General features: G+C 32.1%; 1 protein-coding gene across 1 annotated transcript; it reads left to right on the top strand.

Annotated features, from left to right (window-relative positions):
- The first annotated feature begins 4,539 nt into the window (after positions 1-4,539).
- LOC142231192 (uncharacterized) lies at positions 4,540-10,637 on the top strand. The gene is made up of 4 exons (XM_075301810.1): positions 4,540-9,596; positions 9,805-10,051; positions 10,095-10,496; positions 10,578-10,637. The coding sequence occupies exons 1-4, from the start codon at positions 4,540-4,542 to the stop codon at positions 10,635-10,637; spliced, it is 5,766 nt and encodes a 1,921-aa protein (XP_075157925.1).
- The last annotated feature ends 9,140 nt before the right edge of the window (positions 10,638-19,777 follow it).

The raw sequence follows: 19,777 nt of genomic DNA, 5'->3' as shown, positions 1-19,777 counted from the left end.
TAGAGCCCCCATATAAACCGTTCCCCAGATTTGGCTTGCGGAGCCTCTAAGAGAAGCAAATTTCATCCGATCCGACTTAAATTTAGTACATGGTGTTAGTATATGGTTTCTAATGACCATGCTAAAAGTGGTCCACATCGCTCCATAATTATATATAGCCCCCATATAAACCAATCAATTCGACCTCCGGAGCCTCTTGGCAGACCAAAATTCATCTGATTCAGTTGAAATTTGGTACGTGGTGTTAGTATATGGCCTCAAACACCCATGCAAAAATTGTTCGAAATCGGTTCATAATTATATATAGCCCCCATATAAACCGATTCCCAGATTTGACCTCCGGAGCCCCTTGGAAGAGCAAAAATTATCCGATTCGTTTGAAATTTGGTGTGTGATGTTAGTATATGGTATCCAACAACCATGCATGAATTGGTTCATATCAGTCCACATTTATATACAGCCCCCATATAACCCGATCCCCAGATTTGACCTTCGGTGCCTTTTGGAGAAGCAAAATTCATCCGATCTGCTTGAAATTTGGTACGTGGTGGTAGTATATGATATTTAATAACCATGCCAAAAGTGATCAATATCAGTCCATAATCATATATAGCCCCCATATAAACCGATCCCGAGATTTGGGTTTGGAGCCTCTTGGAGGAGCAAATTTCATCCGAGTCAGTTGAAGTTTGGTACATTGTGTTAGTATATGGCCGTTAACAACCATATCGGTCACACAAAAATTGGTCCATATCAAGTTCATAATTGTATATAGCCCCCATATAAGCGACCCCCATTTTTCATTTCTGGGTCACTACGTACCGTGCAAAAGTCCATATCGATTCTTAATTATTTGTAGACTTACCTATACATACCTTTTTTGTCTAGTATATACAACGTATGGACTAACTCACAATTTAGAAAACGATGTTAAGAAGTTTTACGATACCACAACCCAAATAATTCGATTGTGGATGACAGTCTTTTGTAGAATTTTCAACGCAATCCATGGTGGAGGGTACATAAGATTCGACCTGGCCGAACTTACGGCTGTATATACTTGTTTTTTTTTTTCTTATATATTCCGGTGTAAAAAGTATGTGATTCGGACAATACACATATTTCTTGTTTCTAAATTAGCATCATATAGTTGGGGCACATATGTTACGTTTGGGACGTAAATTTTTATACCCTACACCATAGGATGGGGAGTATATTAACTTTGTTTGTAACTCATCGAAATATTCGTCTATGTGTATATATTCTGGTAAAATATATATATTCTTGGTCGTGGTGAAGTTCTTAGTCGATCTAGCTACGTAGGTCTGTCGGTCTGTGGAAATCAGGCTAATTTCCGAAAGTAACAAGCTATCGACTTGAAACTTGACACAAGTGGTTGTTATTTAAATATGTAGGTAGATTGGTATTGCAAATGGGCCATATCGCACTGAAAAAAAGCATGCCCGGTTCCAAAGATTTTGTCTTTACTTTAAAAAATTTGGTATTGATTCCGAGCCAAAGAAGCGGAGAATACAAGTAAGGATACTTTTAAGACACAATTCTCTTTTAAATTTCGGTTTTGTGTACTTGCTTCTGGGAAGTAAATTTTAATTTTTCGCTTTTTCAGATTTTTTTCCTTCATATGCTATCAAAGTCCTTCAAAAACGAGTTAACGACAATTTTATTTTCCAAATTAAGAATCGACTTCCAGTAGAAATTATGCTATGTTTCAAGTAAAAAACCTCTTTAAAATAAAGTGTTGAAAAACATGTCCTATATTTGAACGATTTTTTGCTTCGTAGTCAAGATGCAAAAAGACAACAAATTTAAAGACAATTTCACTAAATTTAAAGAATTTTTCTGAATTATTAAGGTCAAGTTGACCTAGGCCAAACATTTTTTCTTTCATGTTATGATACCCATTTTTAGGTGAAATCGCTTAATTATAAGGATAATATGACTTCATTGAAAAGTTTATCGACTTTTGGACAAGGAAAAAAACTTAATATTAGAGAAATGCGTCTTCTATGCTAAGCAAAATTTGCATTCGTAGTTTAAAGACATGAAATCTTTGACCTTGTTGATGCGAGAAAACGCTGTGTTGTATCACTGACGTATGCAACACAACGTGGACTAATCAGTCCTTGCATGACCGTCACCGTCCTTGTTTGTGGACGGCGTTAGATTCATTTTCGTTGACATTGTATTTTTTTTTATATATAGTTTTTTTCTTGCTAAGCGCCATGTTGTGATTTAAAGTGTACAAGAAAGGAGACAATTAGTAGTGCTAAATAAAAGAAATAATCAAATTTTATATGAACTTTTTGTACTTATATTTTGTAAAAATAAAATCATTGGTTTTGAAGTGAACTATCGTGCCTTTGTATTTACCAGTGAGCTATTTGTGACATTATTTCTTTGGAGGAAAAATATTGCTTAGCTATCCCTTTGGGAAAAGTGTTTAACCAAAGAAAAAATATATTTGTATTGCCCCAGGGGCTAGTGAATCCAACTGACGTGTTTTTGCATTCCAATAAGATCAGTGCATGGAAATACATTTACCTTCCCCATTGGGAAAGAACAATTAAATTTCATCCAAAGACGGGACGTCTTGATCATCAAAGGAAAACGTAAAGACAAACAAGCGAGGGTGTCCGAATCTGAGGATTTAGGTGACTACCCTCTGGAAAGTTGGATAGTGACTCCAACATATGGTCCTTCAGAAGCCGTCAATTTAAACAAAATTTGGTTATCAACATCAGCAGAACCAGTGGTAAATTCAACAACAAGAAAACATTTGGACAAAAGGTATGTACACAATATTACATTCAAAATATTATATTGTGGTGGACATACATGCTGGCTCGGCTGCGTAAATCTTCCTCAAAAATTGTGGACAATTTTGAAAGTTATTTGTTACATAACTCGTCCAAAAATTTTCAAGGCCAAGCCTTCATCAAAGTCATACCGCTACCTTTGCATTCTTCTTGTCTGCTTTGCGTTCCCTTTCTCTGTTGTTGGTGTTGTATTGAACCGGCAAATTGCTTGTTTACATTTTTGCATTTTCCCTTGATGCATTGAAATTTGGCAACAACCCCCATCTCTTCACTTGTTACCCATGCTTACATCGATCATTAGAAATTTTGTTGTCTCAATTTGATGTGGAGTTTAAAAACATTGCTCTGCTTGTGCGCTGTTCTTTCTCATTGTATGCAGTTGCAGAGCTTTTTTGTCTACCTCACCCCTCGTTGATTTCGCACATCGCTTGTGCGCTACACACTTGGATTCGTATATTTGGATACGATTATTTATGTTTGATTTTTGGAGAAAATAGCAAATACATAAATCATAACAAAGGGCATATACAATATTTGAAAACAATACATTGTCGTATATACTTGCACAGTGGCGCAAAGTTTAAAAGATAATGGTTTATATAAAATGATGAAATTTAAGAAATAATCTTCCTCTTGGTAAATCTGGCTCACAAATAATTACCTTTAACATTCGAAGGAATCCTTGCTTGTGTCTATGGATTTTTGTGACTCCGAATATTGGCTCTAAGAGGCAGTTACTTAATATTAGTATCCTGGAAAATCATACACTGTGACAGTCTTACTGGAAAAGACTTTGGTTTGAAAACTTGGACAAATGACAGTACATGATTGATACAGTGGGCCAGAAGAGAATAAAATTTTATTTGGAAAATTTTGAATTTAAAATTGTACATCTTGAACTGATCGCATATAAAATTGATTGCACTACATGTATCTACACTGAGAAAAATTTTTGAGAAATAATTTGTTGCAGAATTACTTCATTTTTTCACTTATATATTGAACAATACTGTCTCGTGATTGTTATAATTCAACCAATCAAAAATTATTGACTCACAAAAATTAATTGGAAAACATTGTGAGTCAGAACTCATCCGTTGGGATATTTGAATTTTTGAAGAAATTTTTTTAATTTTGGCTTCCTCTAAAGAATTTTTTCATTCGAACAAAACTTTGGATTTTGAATTTTCTCGTAGGAGAAATTAAAATACTTGAAACTAACATTGGAATTTAATGAGCATATAAAATTTTGTAAAATATTTAAATTGCAAAGCGGAAATATTGGTGACTTTTTCATTGATGATAAATCTTGCTCATAAGATGAAAGTTTCTGAATACTTTTCCTTGGCGTTAATAAAAATAATTGATTAAGTTTGGAGATCAATTGTATTGTTGATTGGAACAATTTATATTGGAAAAATTTTCATTTGGGAAAATTTTGAAATTTATTTGGCTCTTACTACATAATTGCCTCATTTGGTTTTGTTTCTTGGGACAAATTGGAATTTTCTGGAAATTTTGGAAAAAAAAATATATATAAATAAATTTGGAGAATTTTGGAATTCGATATACCGAATTGGTTTAATCGGCCATACACTGTTTTGCTTCTTGAGCAAACATAAATAACTTTCTCATTTCATTGTTTCACTGCCTCTTAAACAAAAAATTTATAATTGTGAATCAAATTGTTTTCTCTTGTAAAATGTCGACCTTTGAAGACCTTGTAACTCAGTGTGAGGAGATTGTGTCATTCGAAGAAAATCTTTCTGGAACTGACTCCTCAAGGTATAATTTATCTGCAATTGAAGCAGATGAAGAGGAAGTTCGTCTGTTGTGGGCAGCATGGAAACAGGCACACAAAAATTGCGTTTCAGACACTGAGTGTTATAAAAAGAATAGAGAAGCGATAAAAACGAAAAGGAAATTAGCTCATGAAAGCTATATAAAATGTGTTAGTACTTTGGGAGAATGGAAGGAAAAAATTAAAGCTAATCCGATTTCTGCTAAGTCTTCGTCTTCCTCAATAGCTGTCCCTCCGTGCGATACTGAAATTTTTCACGGGGACTACGTATCATGGCCTAGTTTTCGTGATTTGTTCACGGCCATATACATTAATAATAAAAAACTTAGCGCCGTAGAAAAACTATACCATCTTTTCCAAAAGACAAGTGGAGAAGCAAGGGAAATTAATCGTCATATCCCGCTAACAGCTGAGGGCTTTTCAATTGCGTGGGATAATCTAAAGAATCAATATGAAAATAAAAGGATTCTAATTAACTCTCAATTGAGAAATCTTTTTAATTTGACTCCCTGTGGGCAAGAATCTGCAAGTGGTCTTAAGAGACTTCAACGTGATGTCACAAATTGTATTTCGGTTTTGGAATTATATAAAATTGATGTGAAATCTTGGGATCCAATATTTGTTTATCAATGTTCCACTAAAATGCCTAAACTAACGCTTTCTCTGTGGGAACAATCTTTAGTAAATAAAACAGAAATGCCTCGATGGGAGGATTTGAATAAATTTCTGACTGAAAGGTTTCAAGCGTTGGAGAGCGTTTCGGATATAACTGGCTCTATTGGTTCACAACTTTCTCAGAATTCTCGTCCGAAATTCAACCAATATGATAACTCGAAAAAATTTAAAGTCCATCATACAAAAGTGAATGAGAGTAAATGCAGTTTGTGTAAAGGAACTCATTCATTAAAATCTTGCCCAAAGTTTCTCAATATGGAATTTCGAAATAGATTAAATGTTGTCCGAAAAGAAAATAGATGCATTAATTGTTTGGCTCAGGGTCATAGAGCAGTAGACTGTAGGTCGTCTGCTTGTTCAAAGTGTAATTTGAAACACCATAGTTTAATGCATAAAAATAAATCGCCTCAAAACAATGTTTCGAATACGAAGGAAAACAGAAATCTTCCTCAATCTTCAACAACAAATAACGGCGTACAAGACGACGAACCCTCGACTTCCTCAAGTGCTCGTGCTTTTCATACTTCTGTCTCAAATAGAACAATGCTAGCCACTGCTTTGATAAATATTTTGAAAAATGGTGTTGCGTATAAAGCTAGGGCTTTAATTGATCCCTGTTCGGACGATACATTTATTTCCTCACGTCTTCAAAAGACTTTGAAACTACCTACAAAGTCTGTCTCTGCTGATATTTCTGGCTTAGGTGGAGAATTTTTAACCAAATGTTCCAAAATTGCTTTCTTGAAAATTGGATCAAGGAAAAATGAATCTTTCTCATTGGAATTAGAAGCGTTAGTTGTGCCTGATATAACAGGCAATATTCCCACACATTCTATTGAGAATAGTTGTATAGAGAAAATCCCAAAGATGGATTTGGCAGATCCTACATTTTATGAAAGTGGCCCCGTAGATATCTTACTCGGAGGAAATATTTATCCAATTATCTTGCTCAATGGAGTACAAAAAGGCATTCTTGGTTCTCTGATAGCCCAAGAAACAGTTTTTGGCTGGATATTGACCGGCCCAACTGAGAATTCAACACGAAGAAGAATGATTCGTGTTTCTCACTGTACTAGAGTATCATTACAAGATCAACTTGCCAAATTTTGGACAATAGAGGAAGTTCCCAAAAAATGTAAACTTTCATTTGAGGATAAAAAATGTGAAGAAATTTTTCGATCGACTACTGTTAGAGGTCCTGATGGGAGATATACTGTAAACCTGCCCTTTCGGTCGGATTTACCATTTACACTTGCTTCTGACTCAAGTCGATATATTGCGTTGTCCCAATTTTTAAGAAATGAGGCTTCTTTGATTCGTAGGCCTGAGCATAAATCGGAATATGACAAAGCCATTTTAGAATATTTGTCTCTAGGACATATGGAAAAAGTGGATCGGCCATTATCGAGCAATGGAACTTATTTTTATTTGCCTCATCACGGGATATTCAAACCTGATAGAACTACAACAAAGTTGAGAATTGTTTTTAATGCCTCATGTGCGTCATCTAATGGCAAAAGTTTAAACGACATGTTATATGTTGGCCCTACACTGCAAAAAGATATTGTCTCACTAGTTTTGAATTGGCGTCTATACCGATTTGTTTTTAATGCTGACATTAGCAAAATGTATAGACAAATTTGGGTCAATTCAAATCATGCCTCATATCAGCGTATTTTATTTAGATCTTCCCCAAACGAGGAAATTACCGATTACCAATTGAAAACGGTAACCTTTGGCATAAATTGCGCTCCTTATTTGGCTATTAGGACGCTTTTGAAATTGGCGGAAGATGAGGAGAATAATTTTCCACTTGGCTCAAAAATACTGCGTGAGAATATGTACGTTGATGACGCGTTGGTTGGTGTTCATACCGTTGATGAAGGTCTGAAAGCGAGAAATGAATTAATTGGAATTTTGAATTCAGCCGGGTTTGAATTACGTAAATGGACATCCAACTCTAAAAATATATTAGATGGAATTCCTCGTGAGCATCTATTGAGAGAGGACTTTTTAGAGTTTGATGATAAGAGTTCTGCGAAAACACTTGGTATTAGGTGGAACGCTTCCTCAGATTGTTTCTATTTTGTGATGGATAAAATAGAAGAAAGAAATTCTTACACAAAAAGACAAGTTTTGTCGATTATTGCCAAAATTTTTGACCCTTTGGGATGGCTGTCTCCAATTGTTGTAAGGGCAAAAATTTTAATGCAAAAACTTTGGCTCGATGATATAGGCTGGGACGATCCCTTAAAGCCACTTACTCTTATTAGTTGGAAAAATTTTGTCTCTGATTCAAAAGGAATTGATGATATTTGTATACCCCGTTGGGTAAAATATTCTCCTGAGTGCAGTGTACAAGTGCATGGATTTTGTGACTCGTCGGAGTTAGCATATGCTGCAACTTTATATTTGAGAATAGAAATTGGTAATCAAATTTACACAAACTTGCTGGTTTCCAAATCCAGGGTTGCTCCCCTAAAAAAGATGTCTTTGCCTCGACTAGAGCTATGTGGAGCTCTACTGTTGTCTGAATTGGTTGATTCTATTCTGCCTCAAATGAAAATTTCAAAAACTAATTTATTTGCATGGTCTGACTCAACAATTGTTCTGTGTTGGTTAAGAAAACTTCCTCATACATGGACAACGTTCGTAGCAAACAGGGTTGCTATTATTCAAGAAAAAGTTGGTAATAACTGGCGACATGTGCCAACGGCTGTTAATCCGTCGGATCTAGCAACCCGGGGGCGAACTCCTTTAGAATTAAAGGATTGTAGTTTATGGTGGCATGGACCAATTTGGCTCAAAGAGAAAGAAAGTGAATGGCCTTTAAATATTTCGATCCCAGACACAACAGTTGAATCTAAACCTGTAAGAGCTCATGTTGCTAGATCGACTATAGAAGAAGATATATTGGAAAGATTTTCTTGCCTCTCGAGGGCTATCCATGTAATATCATATATGTTTCGCTTCTTTCGACGTATACACATTTCTCATAAAACAAAATACAAGTTTGAAAGCGTTCGACTCTCTGCAAAGGAACTTAGATTCACTCGTCTTCGTTTGATGTCATTGTCGCAGAGAATTTATTTCTCTTCAGAATACGATTGTCTCATGAGGAAACAAAATTTGCCATCAGGTAGTTCTCTTCTTTCTCTGACTCCTTTTCTGGATAAGGACCAGCTCATTCGAGCAAATGGACGCTTGGGTTCCACAACCGCCTTATCTTACCACGAGAGGCATCCCGTCATATTGGCTTATCAAAGCTACTTCGCAAAGCTTTATGTTGCATTGGTACATAAGCTAACGAACCATGGTGGTGTTCAATTGACACTTGCTACTACGAGGCTTGAATGTTGGATTATAAGGGGCAGGACTCTCGTGAAAGCACAGTATCGACGCTGCAAAGAATGTATTATTGCTCAACAGAAACGGCAAAGTCAAATTATGGCAGCACTTCCTCAAGAAAGAACAACATTTAATCGACCTTTCTCTACTTCTGGGGTAGATTTTGCTGGCCCGTTTGAAATTAAAACTTTCAATGGACGCGGTTGTCGTATTTCAAAGGGGTATATTTGTTTATTTGTTTGCTTCGTGACTAAGGCTATACACTTGGAGCCAGTCAGCGATCTTTCCACTTCAGCTTTCTTGGCGGCTTTGGCTCGTTTTGTGTCTCGAAGAGGTTGTCCTCGTCATATTTACTCGGATAACGGGAAAAACTTTGTTGGAGCGGATAGAGAACTCCGAAGAAACTTTGCTCGGACTGTCTCTGAATTGAAGGATGAAGCTGTCACCCGATATGGTCATCAACAGCTCCAATGGCATTTTATTCCTGCCTCATCGCCACACATGGGTGGGCTTTGGGAGGCGGGAGTAAAAAGTTGCAAAAATCATTTAAAAAAGATGTCTGGGCAAATTCGACATACTTTTGAAGAATTTGCTACAATTTTGGCCACCATAGAATCTTGCCTCAATTCCAGGCCATTAACTCCGATATCAGACAATATTGATGACTTCGGTGCCCTTTCTCCCGGTCACTTCCTCATAGGGGGATCTCTTCTTTCTCCAGCAGAGCCAGAGGAATCCGCAAATAACACGTCGTTGCTAAATCGTTGGCGACGTTTGAAGTTGATTCAGCAGGAATTCTGCCGAAGGTGGAAGGCCGAATATTTGAAGGAGCTTCATAAGCGCACGAAATGGAAGAATTCTCAAGAAGATCTAAAAATTAATGATCTAGTTGTACTTCGTCATGAAGCTCTCGCTCCCAATGATTGGCGTTTGGGGCGGGTTATAAAACTTCATCATGGTCCGTGTTCGTGTTGTGGATTTACGAACACAGACTGGAATTATTTCTCGACCTATTCATAAGCTTGTGTTACTTCCTCGCTCTCAATAAGATCTCAGTTCCAGCCCAGTTTATGTTGTCTCACTTACTCTTGCTCAGTATCCAAATTTTCCTCTTCCTCACTATTGGATTTTTATTTATTACAGAAATGAGTTTCAAGGACGAGTTCAAATGCCCATTCTGCGATACCAGGCATTCGCTGCGTCATTGTCGCATCTTTCTCCAGCTGCCAACTCCAGTGAAGGAGGACTACATAAGAGAAAGGAATTTTTGCTTCAATTGTATGGGGATGTCTCATGTAGCAATTCACTGCCCAAGGACCAAGGGATGTCACATTTGCCATCTCCCTCATCATACGTTGTTACACCCTATGAATTCACGTCGAAATGTTTGGTTACCAATGTCTGCTCTCGTTATGGTTAAAATCCCTGGGAAGCTCGAAACTCCTGTACAAGCCAAGGCACTTCTCATTCCATCTATGAATAAAAGCGAGATTTATCTTGGCTGGCCTCTTCCACGACGTGGGCCAGAATTTGGACGTACTATACCTGTGGTTCTGAGTTCAATCCATAACAATGTCAGAACACTAACCACCACCTTGCTCAACTCACAGCCGATGGCGCTTACCAAGCCAGATAAACCTCTCAATCTACAATACTTGAGAGATGTTTACCCAGATAAAGCATTAGCTGACCCAGGCCTTCACTTACCGAGAGGAGTAAGTATTATATTGGGACGAGACGTCGCCGAAAGGATTTACCTGGGACTGCCTAAACTGGAGCGTGATTTGCCGTATGCCCAGAACACCATCTTTGGATGGACATTCTTCGGGGAAGTGGCAAGAGACTTTAATTTTTGCGGATAATGTGCCTCTGAGACAACAACTGAATTATTTTTGTTTTTTTTTTTTTACCCCCAGGGGTGTATATTAACAGGCTGGTTCCTGAATTTATATATGATAGATAATAAGCCACCATGAATTCATTTATTTTTATTTTGTTTTAACAACTTTTTTTGTTTTGAATTAATTGCGTGGTAGTCGCAAGGGGGGCGGGATGTTGATGCGAGAAAACGCTGTGTTGTATCACTGACGTATGCAACACAACGTGGACTAATCAGTCCTTGCATGACCGTCACCGTCCTTGTTTGTGGACGGCGTTAGATTCATTTTGGTTGACATTGTCTTTTTTATATATAGTGTTTTTTTTCTTGCTAAGCGCCATATTGTGATTTAAAGTGTACAAGAAAGGAGACAATTAGTAGTGCTAAATAAAAGAAATAATCAAATTTTATATGAACTTTTTGTACTTATATTTTGTAAAAATAAAATCATTGGTTTTGAAGTGAACTATCGTGCCTTTGTATTTACCAGTGAGCTATTTGTGACATTATTTCTTTGGAGGAAAAATATTGCTTAGCTATCCCTTTGGGAAAAGTGTTTAACCAAAGAAAAAATATATTTGTATTGCCCCAGGGGCTAGTGAATCCAACTGACGTGTTTTTGCATTCCAATAAGATCAGTGCATGGAAATACATTTACCTTCCCCATTGGGAAAGAACAATTAAATTTCATCCAAAGACGGGACGTCTTGATCATCAAAGGAAAACGTAAAGACAAACAAGCGAGGGTGTCCGAATCTGAGGATTTAGGTGACTACCCTCTGGAAAGTTGGATAGTGACTCCAACAAATGGTAAAATAATATAATAAATAACAAATAAAATATATAAAATATTTGTTATTTTAAATTAGTGAGAAAAATTTTCGTTTTTTTTTTAAATAAATCTATCAATGTTCGTGATAGTGTGTAAAGAAAGAAAACACCAGCAGAATAACAACCCTTTCATTTGTCTTCATTTTGGAATCTTCAATTATCAGGTAATATTCAGTGACGCTAACCTTTTGCAACAAAAATGTTTTATGATTTTTTATATTTGTAGGTATTGAAATTGTAAAAGGAGGACAAAATCGTTTGGCAGCAACTTATTAAAAGTGAAAAGTACAAGAAGAAGAAAAAGTGCATTTTACAGTTGATAATATCACACGGAAATTGGAAATAGTGGAATAATAAACTAATATTTCAAAGAGATTCGATTCTGTTGATTCTTAATAAATATATTCAATATATTAATAAAACATTTCTTTTATTGAAGATAAAATTGCTTATAGAAATAAATAAAATTGTATTTAAAAACGAAGGTAAGCAGTTCTAATTATGAAGTAAAAGTTTTACCACAAATGTGTAAGATTTGTCGAAATGAATGAAAAAATTTCAACAAAATCATTCCATATATGAATTCAAATTAGTTAAATTTTTTCATTCTGTAGTATAGTGGTATATAAATATAGGAAAATGTTAACTAATATATGGAATGCATTATTCCTAATTTCTACGAAAATCACATCGTTCAAACAAATAAAAATGTCTTTGGCGCTATACGAAGTTCAACTTTCTTCACAATGAGTTCATTTTAACTTAAAGAAGGGGTCACTTTTTTCTGGGTGTATAAAAAGTTACAGAGATTTTAAAAAGTCAATAGGTCACAAAAATATGGACAGACTAAAAATATCATGTAACGAAAGTGATTGTTAGAATTTTAAAACAGTAGGCTGTCAAATTGTTCTAGCAAAAATACATGCACTTTGCATAACGCAGAAAATGCCGTAGTGCAAACAACGAGTATGTATACAAAGGTACTGTTAGAAATTTACAGATAAACAGGTTTTGTGTTCAAAATGCCTTATAAATTAATTTCGTAGATGTGAATAACGATGTGCATGTGGTTTCGATCGGACATCATGACAACACAGCAAAAATTATTTGGTGGTGTGTAGGGTGACCTATTGACTTTTTAAAATCTCTGTAACTTTTTTGTTTATGAATATAGGTAAATACTTCAATAGCAAAAGTTTCATATTTTGTTAAGATCTTTATAATGGTTATCAGAAATGGGCACCATAGGGGTATACGAAGCGAAATAAAACAAGTAAGGAAGGTCTAAAGTCGGGCGGGGCCGACTATATTATACCCTGGCACCACTTTGTAGATCTAAATTTTCGATACCATATCACATCCGCCAAATGTGTTGGATGCTATATATAAAGGTTTGTCCCAAATACATACATTTAAATATCACTCGATTTGGATAGAATTTGATAGACTTTTACAAAATCTATAGACTCAAAATTTAAGTTGGCTAATGCACTAGGGCGGAACACAATTTTATAACCACAACCTGTTTTATAACCGCAGGGTATAAATATGGGAAACATTTAAATTTGAAGCAATTTTAAGGAAACTTCGCAAAAGTTTATTTATGATTTATCGCTCGATATATATGTATTAGAAGTTTAGGAAAATTAGAGTAATTTTTACAACTTTTCGACTAAGCAGTGGCCATTTTACAAGGAAAATGTTGGTATTTTGACCATTTTTGTCGAAATCAGAAAAACATATATGTGGGAGCTATATCTAAATCTGAACCGATTTCAATCAAATTTGGCACAAATGACTATATTACCAATTGTACTCCTAGTGAAAAATTTCAACCAAATTGGGCCAAAACTGTGGCTTCTGGGGCCATATAAGCCCGTATCGGGCGAAAAATATATATGGGAGCTATATCTAAATCTGAACCGATTTCAATCAAATTTAGCACACATGACTATATTACCAATTGTACTCCTAGTGCAAAATTTCAACCAAATTGGTCCAAAACTCTGGCTTCTGGGGCCATTTAAGTCCGTATCGGGCGAAAAATATATATGGGAGCTATATCTAAATCTGAACCGATTTCAATCAAATTTAGCACACATGACTATATTACCAATTGTACTCCTAGTGCAAAATTTCAACCAAATTGGGCCAAAACTCTGGCCTCTGGGGCCATATAAGTCCGTATCGGGCGAAAAATATATATGGGAGCATATCTAAATCTAAACCGATTTCAATCAAATTTGGCACACATGACTATATTACCAATTGTACTCCTAGTGCAAAATTTCAACCAAATTGGGCCAAAACTCTGGCTTCTGAGGCCATATAAGTCCGTATCGGGCGAAAAATATATATTGAAGCTATATCTAAATCTAAACCGATTTCAATCAAATTTGGCACACATGACTATACTACCAATTGTACTCCTTGTGCAAAATTTCAAGCTAATCGGGATAAAACTCTAGCTTCTGGGCCCATATAAGTCCATATCGGGAGAAAAATGTATATGGGAGCTATATCTAAATCTGAATCGATTTCAACCAAATTTGGCACGCATAGCTACAATGCTAAATCTACTCCCTGTGCAAAATTTCCACTAAATTGGGCCAAAACTCTGGCTTTTAGGACCATATTAGTCCATATCGGGAGAAAGATATATATGGGAGCTATATCTAAATCTGAACCGATTTCAATCAAATTTTGCACACTAGTGCAAAATTTCAACCAAATTCGGCCAAAAATCTGGCTTCTGGGGCCATATAATTCCATATCAGGCGAAAGATATATATGGGAGCTATATCTAAATCTGAATCGATTTCAACCAAATTTGGCACGCATAGCTACAATGCTAAATCTACTCCCTGAGCAAAATTTCAACCAAATTGGGGTAAAACTCTGGCTTCTGGGACCATATTAGTCCATATCGGGCGAAAGATATATATGGGAGCTATATCTAAATCTGAACCGATTTCTTCCAAAATCAATAGAGTTCTATTCCGACCCAAATTAGGAACATGTGTCAAATTTTAAGGCGATTGGACTTAAATTGCGACCTAGACTTTGATCACAAAAATGTGTTCACAGACAGACGGACGGACGGACAGACGGACATGGTTATATCGAGTCAGGGACCCACCCTGAGCATTATTGCCAAAGACACCATGTGTCTATCTCGTCTCCTTCTGAGTGTTACAAACATATGCACTAACTTATAATTCCCTGTTCCACGGTGTGGCGCAGGGTATAAAAATTAAAAACCAAATCTGACGTCGGAGTCAAAAATGATCAATGCACGAAATATAGCCCCTGATCAATCACGAACAACGATTTGCGTTTCTTTTCGATCGGACTTCAAATGACGACACTGCACACTAAATTGTATTTCGGGGGGTCGTAGGGTGCACGGAAAAAAAAGTTTTGGTGTTCTTAAATTGTCTTCGAATATGCTACAAAACTGGGGGGGTGACCGCATCAACTTTTTTTCGTGATCCTATCTAATAGATATGCATTAAAAATTTTAATACAGAAATACACTCAAGCAAATTATCAAAGACAATTTTACATCTTAAATGAAACTTCTTCATTATTTCAAAGAAAATTTTTGGTACTTTTTATGAAGAAATTTTAACGCAGAATGTTTCGTAAAATATTCATAAAATCCTAAAAAACTTCTTCACAAAAGCCCTACAATTTGAAGAAAGTTTCGTTAAAAGTACGAACTTTTTGCGAAGAAAAGTTAATGTAGAATATTTCGTAGACGTTTCGTTTATTCGTGAAATGTTCTTCGTAAAATTTCGTTGTTTTAATGAAAGTTCTTCGTATAATTAACCAAGAGAATTCTTTCGGTCTATAACACTCCTTTCTGAACATCTGAAACTTTTGTCATCTTCTACGAATTCCGCTTTTTAATAACTTCCATCCAGCGTTGTCAAAATTGTTTCAACAAAAATTTTCCAGAAAATAGCTAAAAAAAACTAAAACAGGTATATACGGTCAGGCCGAATTTTAGAAAGTTCTACTAAAGACTGTCACCCATCGTAGAATTACTTGGGCCGTGGTTACAATTATCGATGACAAGGTATATTAAACCTCCTTAACATTCCCTTCTAAATTTTATGTTAATCCATAGGGAGTCTATGATAAATAAAGGCAGAATAAACGCCTATGTATGCATCTTTAGTTATTGATCGTTGTATATGGACGATAATTATGAATGGCTATGGCTATTAGAGAGAGAGAGAGAGAGAGAGAGAATTTCACCCTGATCGGATGAAATTTAGTCTTCCAAGAGGCTTCGGTTGTCAAGTTTGGTGTTCGGTTTTTATGGAGTCTATATATAATTATGGACCGATTTGGACATCTGTTTGCATGGTTACACTAATAGAAAAAATTGCGTTCCAAAATCGTGAACGGACGGTGACAAAATGAAACGAAAATGATCACAAAGAATTAATATGGAATATTCGTAATTTCGTCCATGGGCGTTCAATATTTCATGAATGGCATTCGTTTTTCTTTGGTCATGAATATTCTTAAAATAATCGTTAGACGTTGCTTAACCACAGTTGCCACAGTTTTTAGAATTCTACCAAAAATGGTAAATTTTTTACTGTTTGGTAGATTGGTAGAATTCTAGATGTTTTGGTAGATGTTGTAAATTAATTCTCTACAACTAAGACGTATCTCAATTTTTTGAGAAATAATATTTTGATAACAAATTTCCTACAGAAATAAAATTTTTATAAAATTTGCTATAGAAATGAAATTTTTATAAAATTTTCTAAAGAAATGAAATTTTGACAACATTTTCTACAGAAATAAAATTTTGATAATATTTTCAATGGAAATAAAATTTTGACAAAATTTTTTATAGAAATAAAATTTAGACAAAATTTTATATAGAAATAAAATTTCGACAAAAATTTCTACAGAAATAAAATTTTTACAAAATTTTCTATAGAAATAAAATTTTTATAAATTTTTCTAAAGAAATACAATTGTAACAAAATTTACTATAGAAATGCAATTTTGTCTAACTTTTCTATAGAAATAAAATTTGAACAAAAAGTTCTATAGAAATAAACTTTTGACAAAATTTTCTATAGAAGTGAAATTTTGACAAAATTTTTTACAGAAATGAAATTTTGAAAAAAAATTCTACAGAAGTGAAATTTTGATAAAATTTTCTACAGAAATAAAATGTTGACAAAATTTTAGAAATTTATTTATTTAGAAAGAAAATTTTAACAAAATTTTCTATAGAAATACAATTTTTACTAAATTTTCTAGAGAAATATAATTTTGACAATATTTTCTATGGAAATAAAATTTTGACAAAATTTTTTTAGAAAAAAAAAATTAATAAAATTTTCTATAGAAATAAAATTTTTATAAAATTTTCTATAGAAATACAATTTTGACAATATTTTCTATAGAAATAAAATGTTGACAAAATTTTCTTTAGAACTAAAATTTTAACAAAACTTTCTATAAGAATACAATTTTGACAAAAATTTCTTTTGACTAAATTTTTTGACAATATTTTATTTCTATAGAAAATATTGTCAAAATGTTAACAAAATTGTCTATAGATATACAATTTTGACTAAATTTTCTATATAATTTTGACAAAATTTTCTACAGAAGTGAAATTTTGACAAAATTTTCTACAGAAATAAAATGATGACAAAATTTTCTATAGAAATAAAATTTTCTAAACAAATAAAATTTTGACAAACTTTTCTATAGAAATACAATTTTTATAAAATTTTGACAATATTTTCTTTAGAAATAAAATTTTAACAAAATGTTCTATAGAAATACAATTTTGACTAAATTTTCTATAGAAATAAAATTTTAACAAAATTTTCTATAAAAATAAAATTTTGACTAAATTTTCTACAGAAGTGAAATTGTGACAAAATTTTCTACAGAAATAAGATTTTAACAAAATTTTCTACAGAAATAAAATGTTGACAAAATTTTCTTTAGAAATAAAATTTGGACAAACTTTTCTATAGAAATACAATTTTTATAAAATTTTGACAATATTTTCTATAGAAATAAAATTTTGACAAAATTTTCTTTAGAAATAAAATTTTAACAAAATTTTCTGTAGAAATACAATTTTGACTAAATTTTCTATAGAAATAAAATTTTTACAAAATTTTCTATAGAAATAAAATTTTGACAAAATTTTGTATAGAAATAAAATTTTGACAAAATTTTCTATAGAAATAAAATTTTGACAAAATTTTCCATAGAAATCAAATTTCTATAAAAATAAAATTTTGACATAATTTTCTAAAGAAATAAAATTTTGACAAAATTTTCTTTAGAACTAAAATTTTAACAAAATTTTCTATAGAAATACATTTTTGACTACATTTTCTTTAGAAATACAACACTGACAAATATTTCTATAGAAATAAAATGTTGACAAACTTTTCTTTATAAATAAAATTTTTATAAAATTTTCTAAAGAAATAACATGGTGACAACATTTTCTACAGAATGAAATTTTGACAAAATTTTCTACAGAAATAAAATGATGACCAAATTTTCTTTAGAAATAAAATATTCACAAAATTTTCTATAGAAATACAATTTTGACTAAATTTTCTAGAGAAATATAATTTTGACAATATTTTCTTTGGAATTAAAATGTTGACCAAATTTTTTTTAGAAAAAAAAAAATTTTAATTAAATTTTCTATAGGATCACAATTTCTATAAAATTTTGACAAAATTTTCTATAGAAAAACATTTTTTACAAAATTTTGACAAAATTTTCTATAGAAATACAATCTTGATAATCTTTTCTGTAGAAATAAAATTTTGAAAAAAATTTCTTTAGAAGTAAAATTTTAACAAAATTTTCTATAGGAATACAATTTTGACTAAATATTCTATAGAAATAAAATTTTGTCAAAATTTTATTTCTATAGAAAATATTGTCAACATTTTAACAAATTTTTCTATAGATATTCAATTTTGACAAAAATATCTATAGAAATAAAATTTTGACAAAATTTTCTATAGAAATAAAATTTTCTAAACAAATAAAATTTTGACAAACTTTTCTATAGAAATACAATTTTTATAAAATTTTGACAATATTTTCTTTAGAAATAAAATTTTAACAAAATGTTCTATAGAAATACAAATTTGACTAAATTTTCTACAGAAGTGAAATTGTGACAAAATTTTCTACAGAAATAAGATTTTAACAAAATTTTCTACAGAAATAAAATGTTGACAAAATTTTCTTTAGAAATAAAATTTGGACAAACTTTTCTATAGAAATACAATTTTTATAAAATTTTGACAATATTTTCTATAGAAATAAAATTTTGACAAAATTTTCTTTAGAAATAAAATTTTAACAAAATTTTCTGTAGAAATACAATTTTGACTAAATTTTCTATAGAAATAAAATTTTGACAAAATTTTCTATAGAAATAAAATTTTGACAAAATTTTGCATAGAAATAAAATTTTGACAAAATTTTCTATAGAAATAAAATTTTGACAAAATTTTCTATAGAAATCAAATTTCTATAAAAATAAAATTTTGACATAATTTTCTAAAGAAATAAAATTTTGACAAAATTTTCTTTAGAACTAAAATTTTAACAAAATTTTCTATAGAAATACATTTTTGACTACATTTTCTATAGAAATACAACACTGACAAATATTTCTATAGAAAAAAAAGGTTGACAAACTTTTCTTTATAAATAAAATTTTTATAAAATTTTCTAAAGAAATAACATGGTGACAACATTTTCTACAGAATGAAATTTTGACAAAATTCTCTACAGAAATTAAATGATGACCAAATTTTCTGTAGAAATAAAATATTAACAAAATTTTCTATAGAAATACAATTTTGACTAAATTTTCTAGAGAAATATAATTTTGACAATATTTTCTTTGGAATTAAAATGTTGACCAAATTTTTTTTAGAAAAAAAAAAATTTTAATTAAATTTTCTATAGGAACACAATTTCTATAAAATTTTGACAAAATTTTCTATAGAAAAACAATTTTTACAAAATTTTCTATAGAAATACAATCTTGATAATCTTTTCTATAGAAATAAAATTTTGAAAAAAATTTCTTTAGAAGTAAAATTTTAACAAAATTTTCTATAGGAATACAATTTTGACTAAATATTCTATAGAAATAAAATTTTGTCAAAATTTATTTCTATAGAAAATATTGTCAACATTTTAACAAATTTTTCTATAGATATTCAATTTTGACAAAAATATCTATAGAAATAAAATTTTGACAAAATTTTCTTTAGAAATAAAATTTTAACAAAATTTGCTATAAAAATAAAATTTTGACTAACTTTTCTATCGAAGTGAAATTTTTACAACATTTTCTACAAAAGTGAA

The sequence above is a fragment of the Haematobia irritans genome, chromosome 3 (genome assembly GCF_050003625.1).
Source record: "Haematobia irritans isolate KBUSLIRL chromosome 3, ASM5000362v1, whole genome shotgun sequence".
Classification (NCBI taxonomy): domain Eukaryota; kingdom Metazoa; phylum Arthropoda; class Insecta; order Diptera; family Muscidae; genus Haematobia; species Haematobia irritans.
This window is presented reverse-complemented; position numbering and strand designations above follow the sequence as displayed.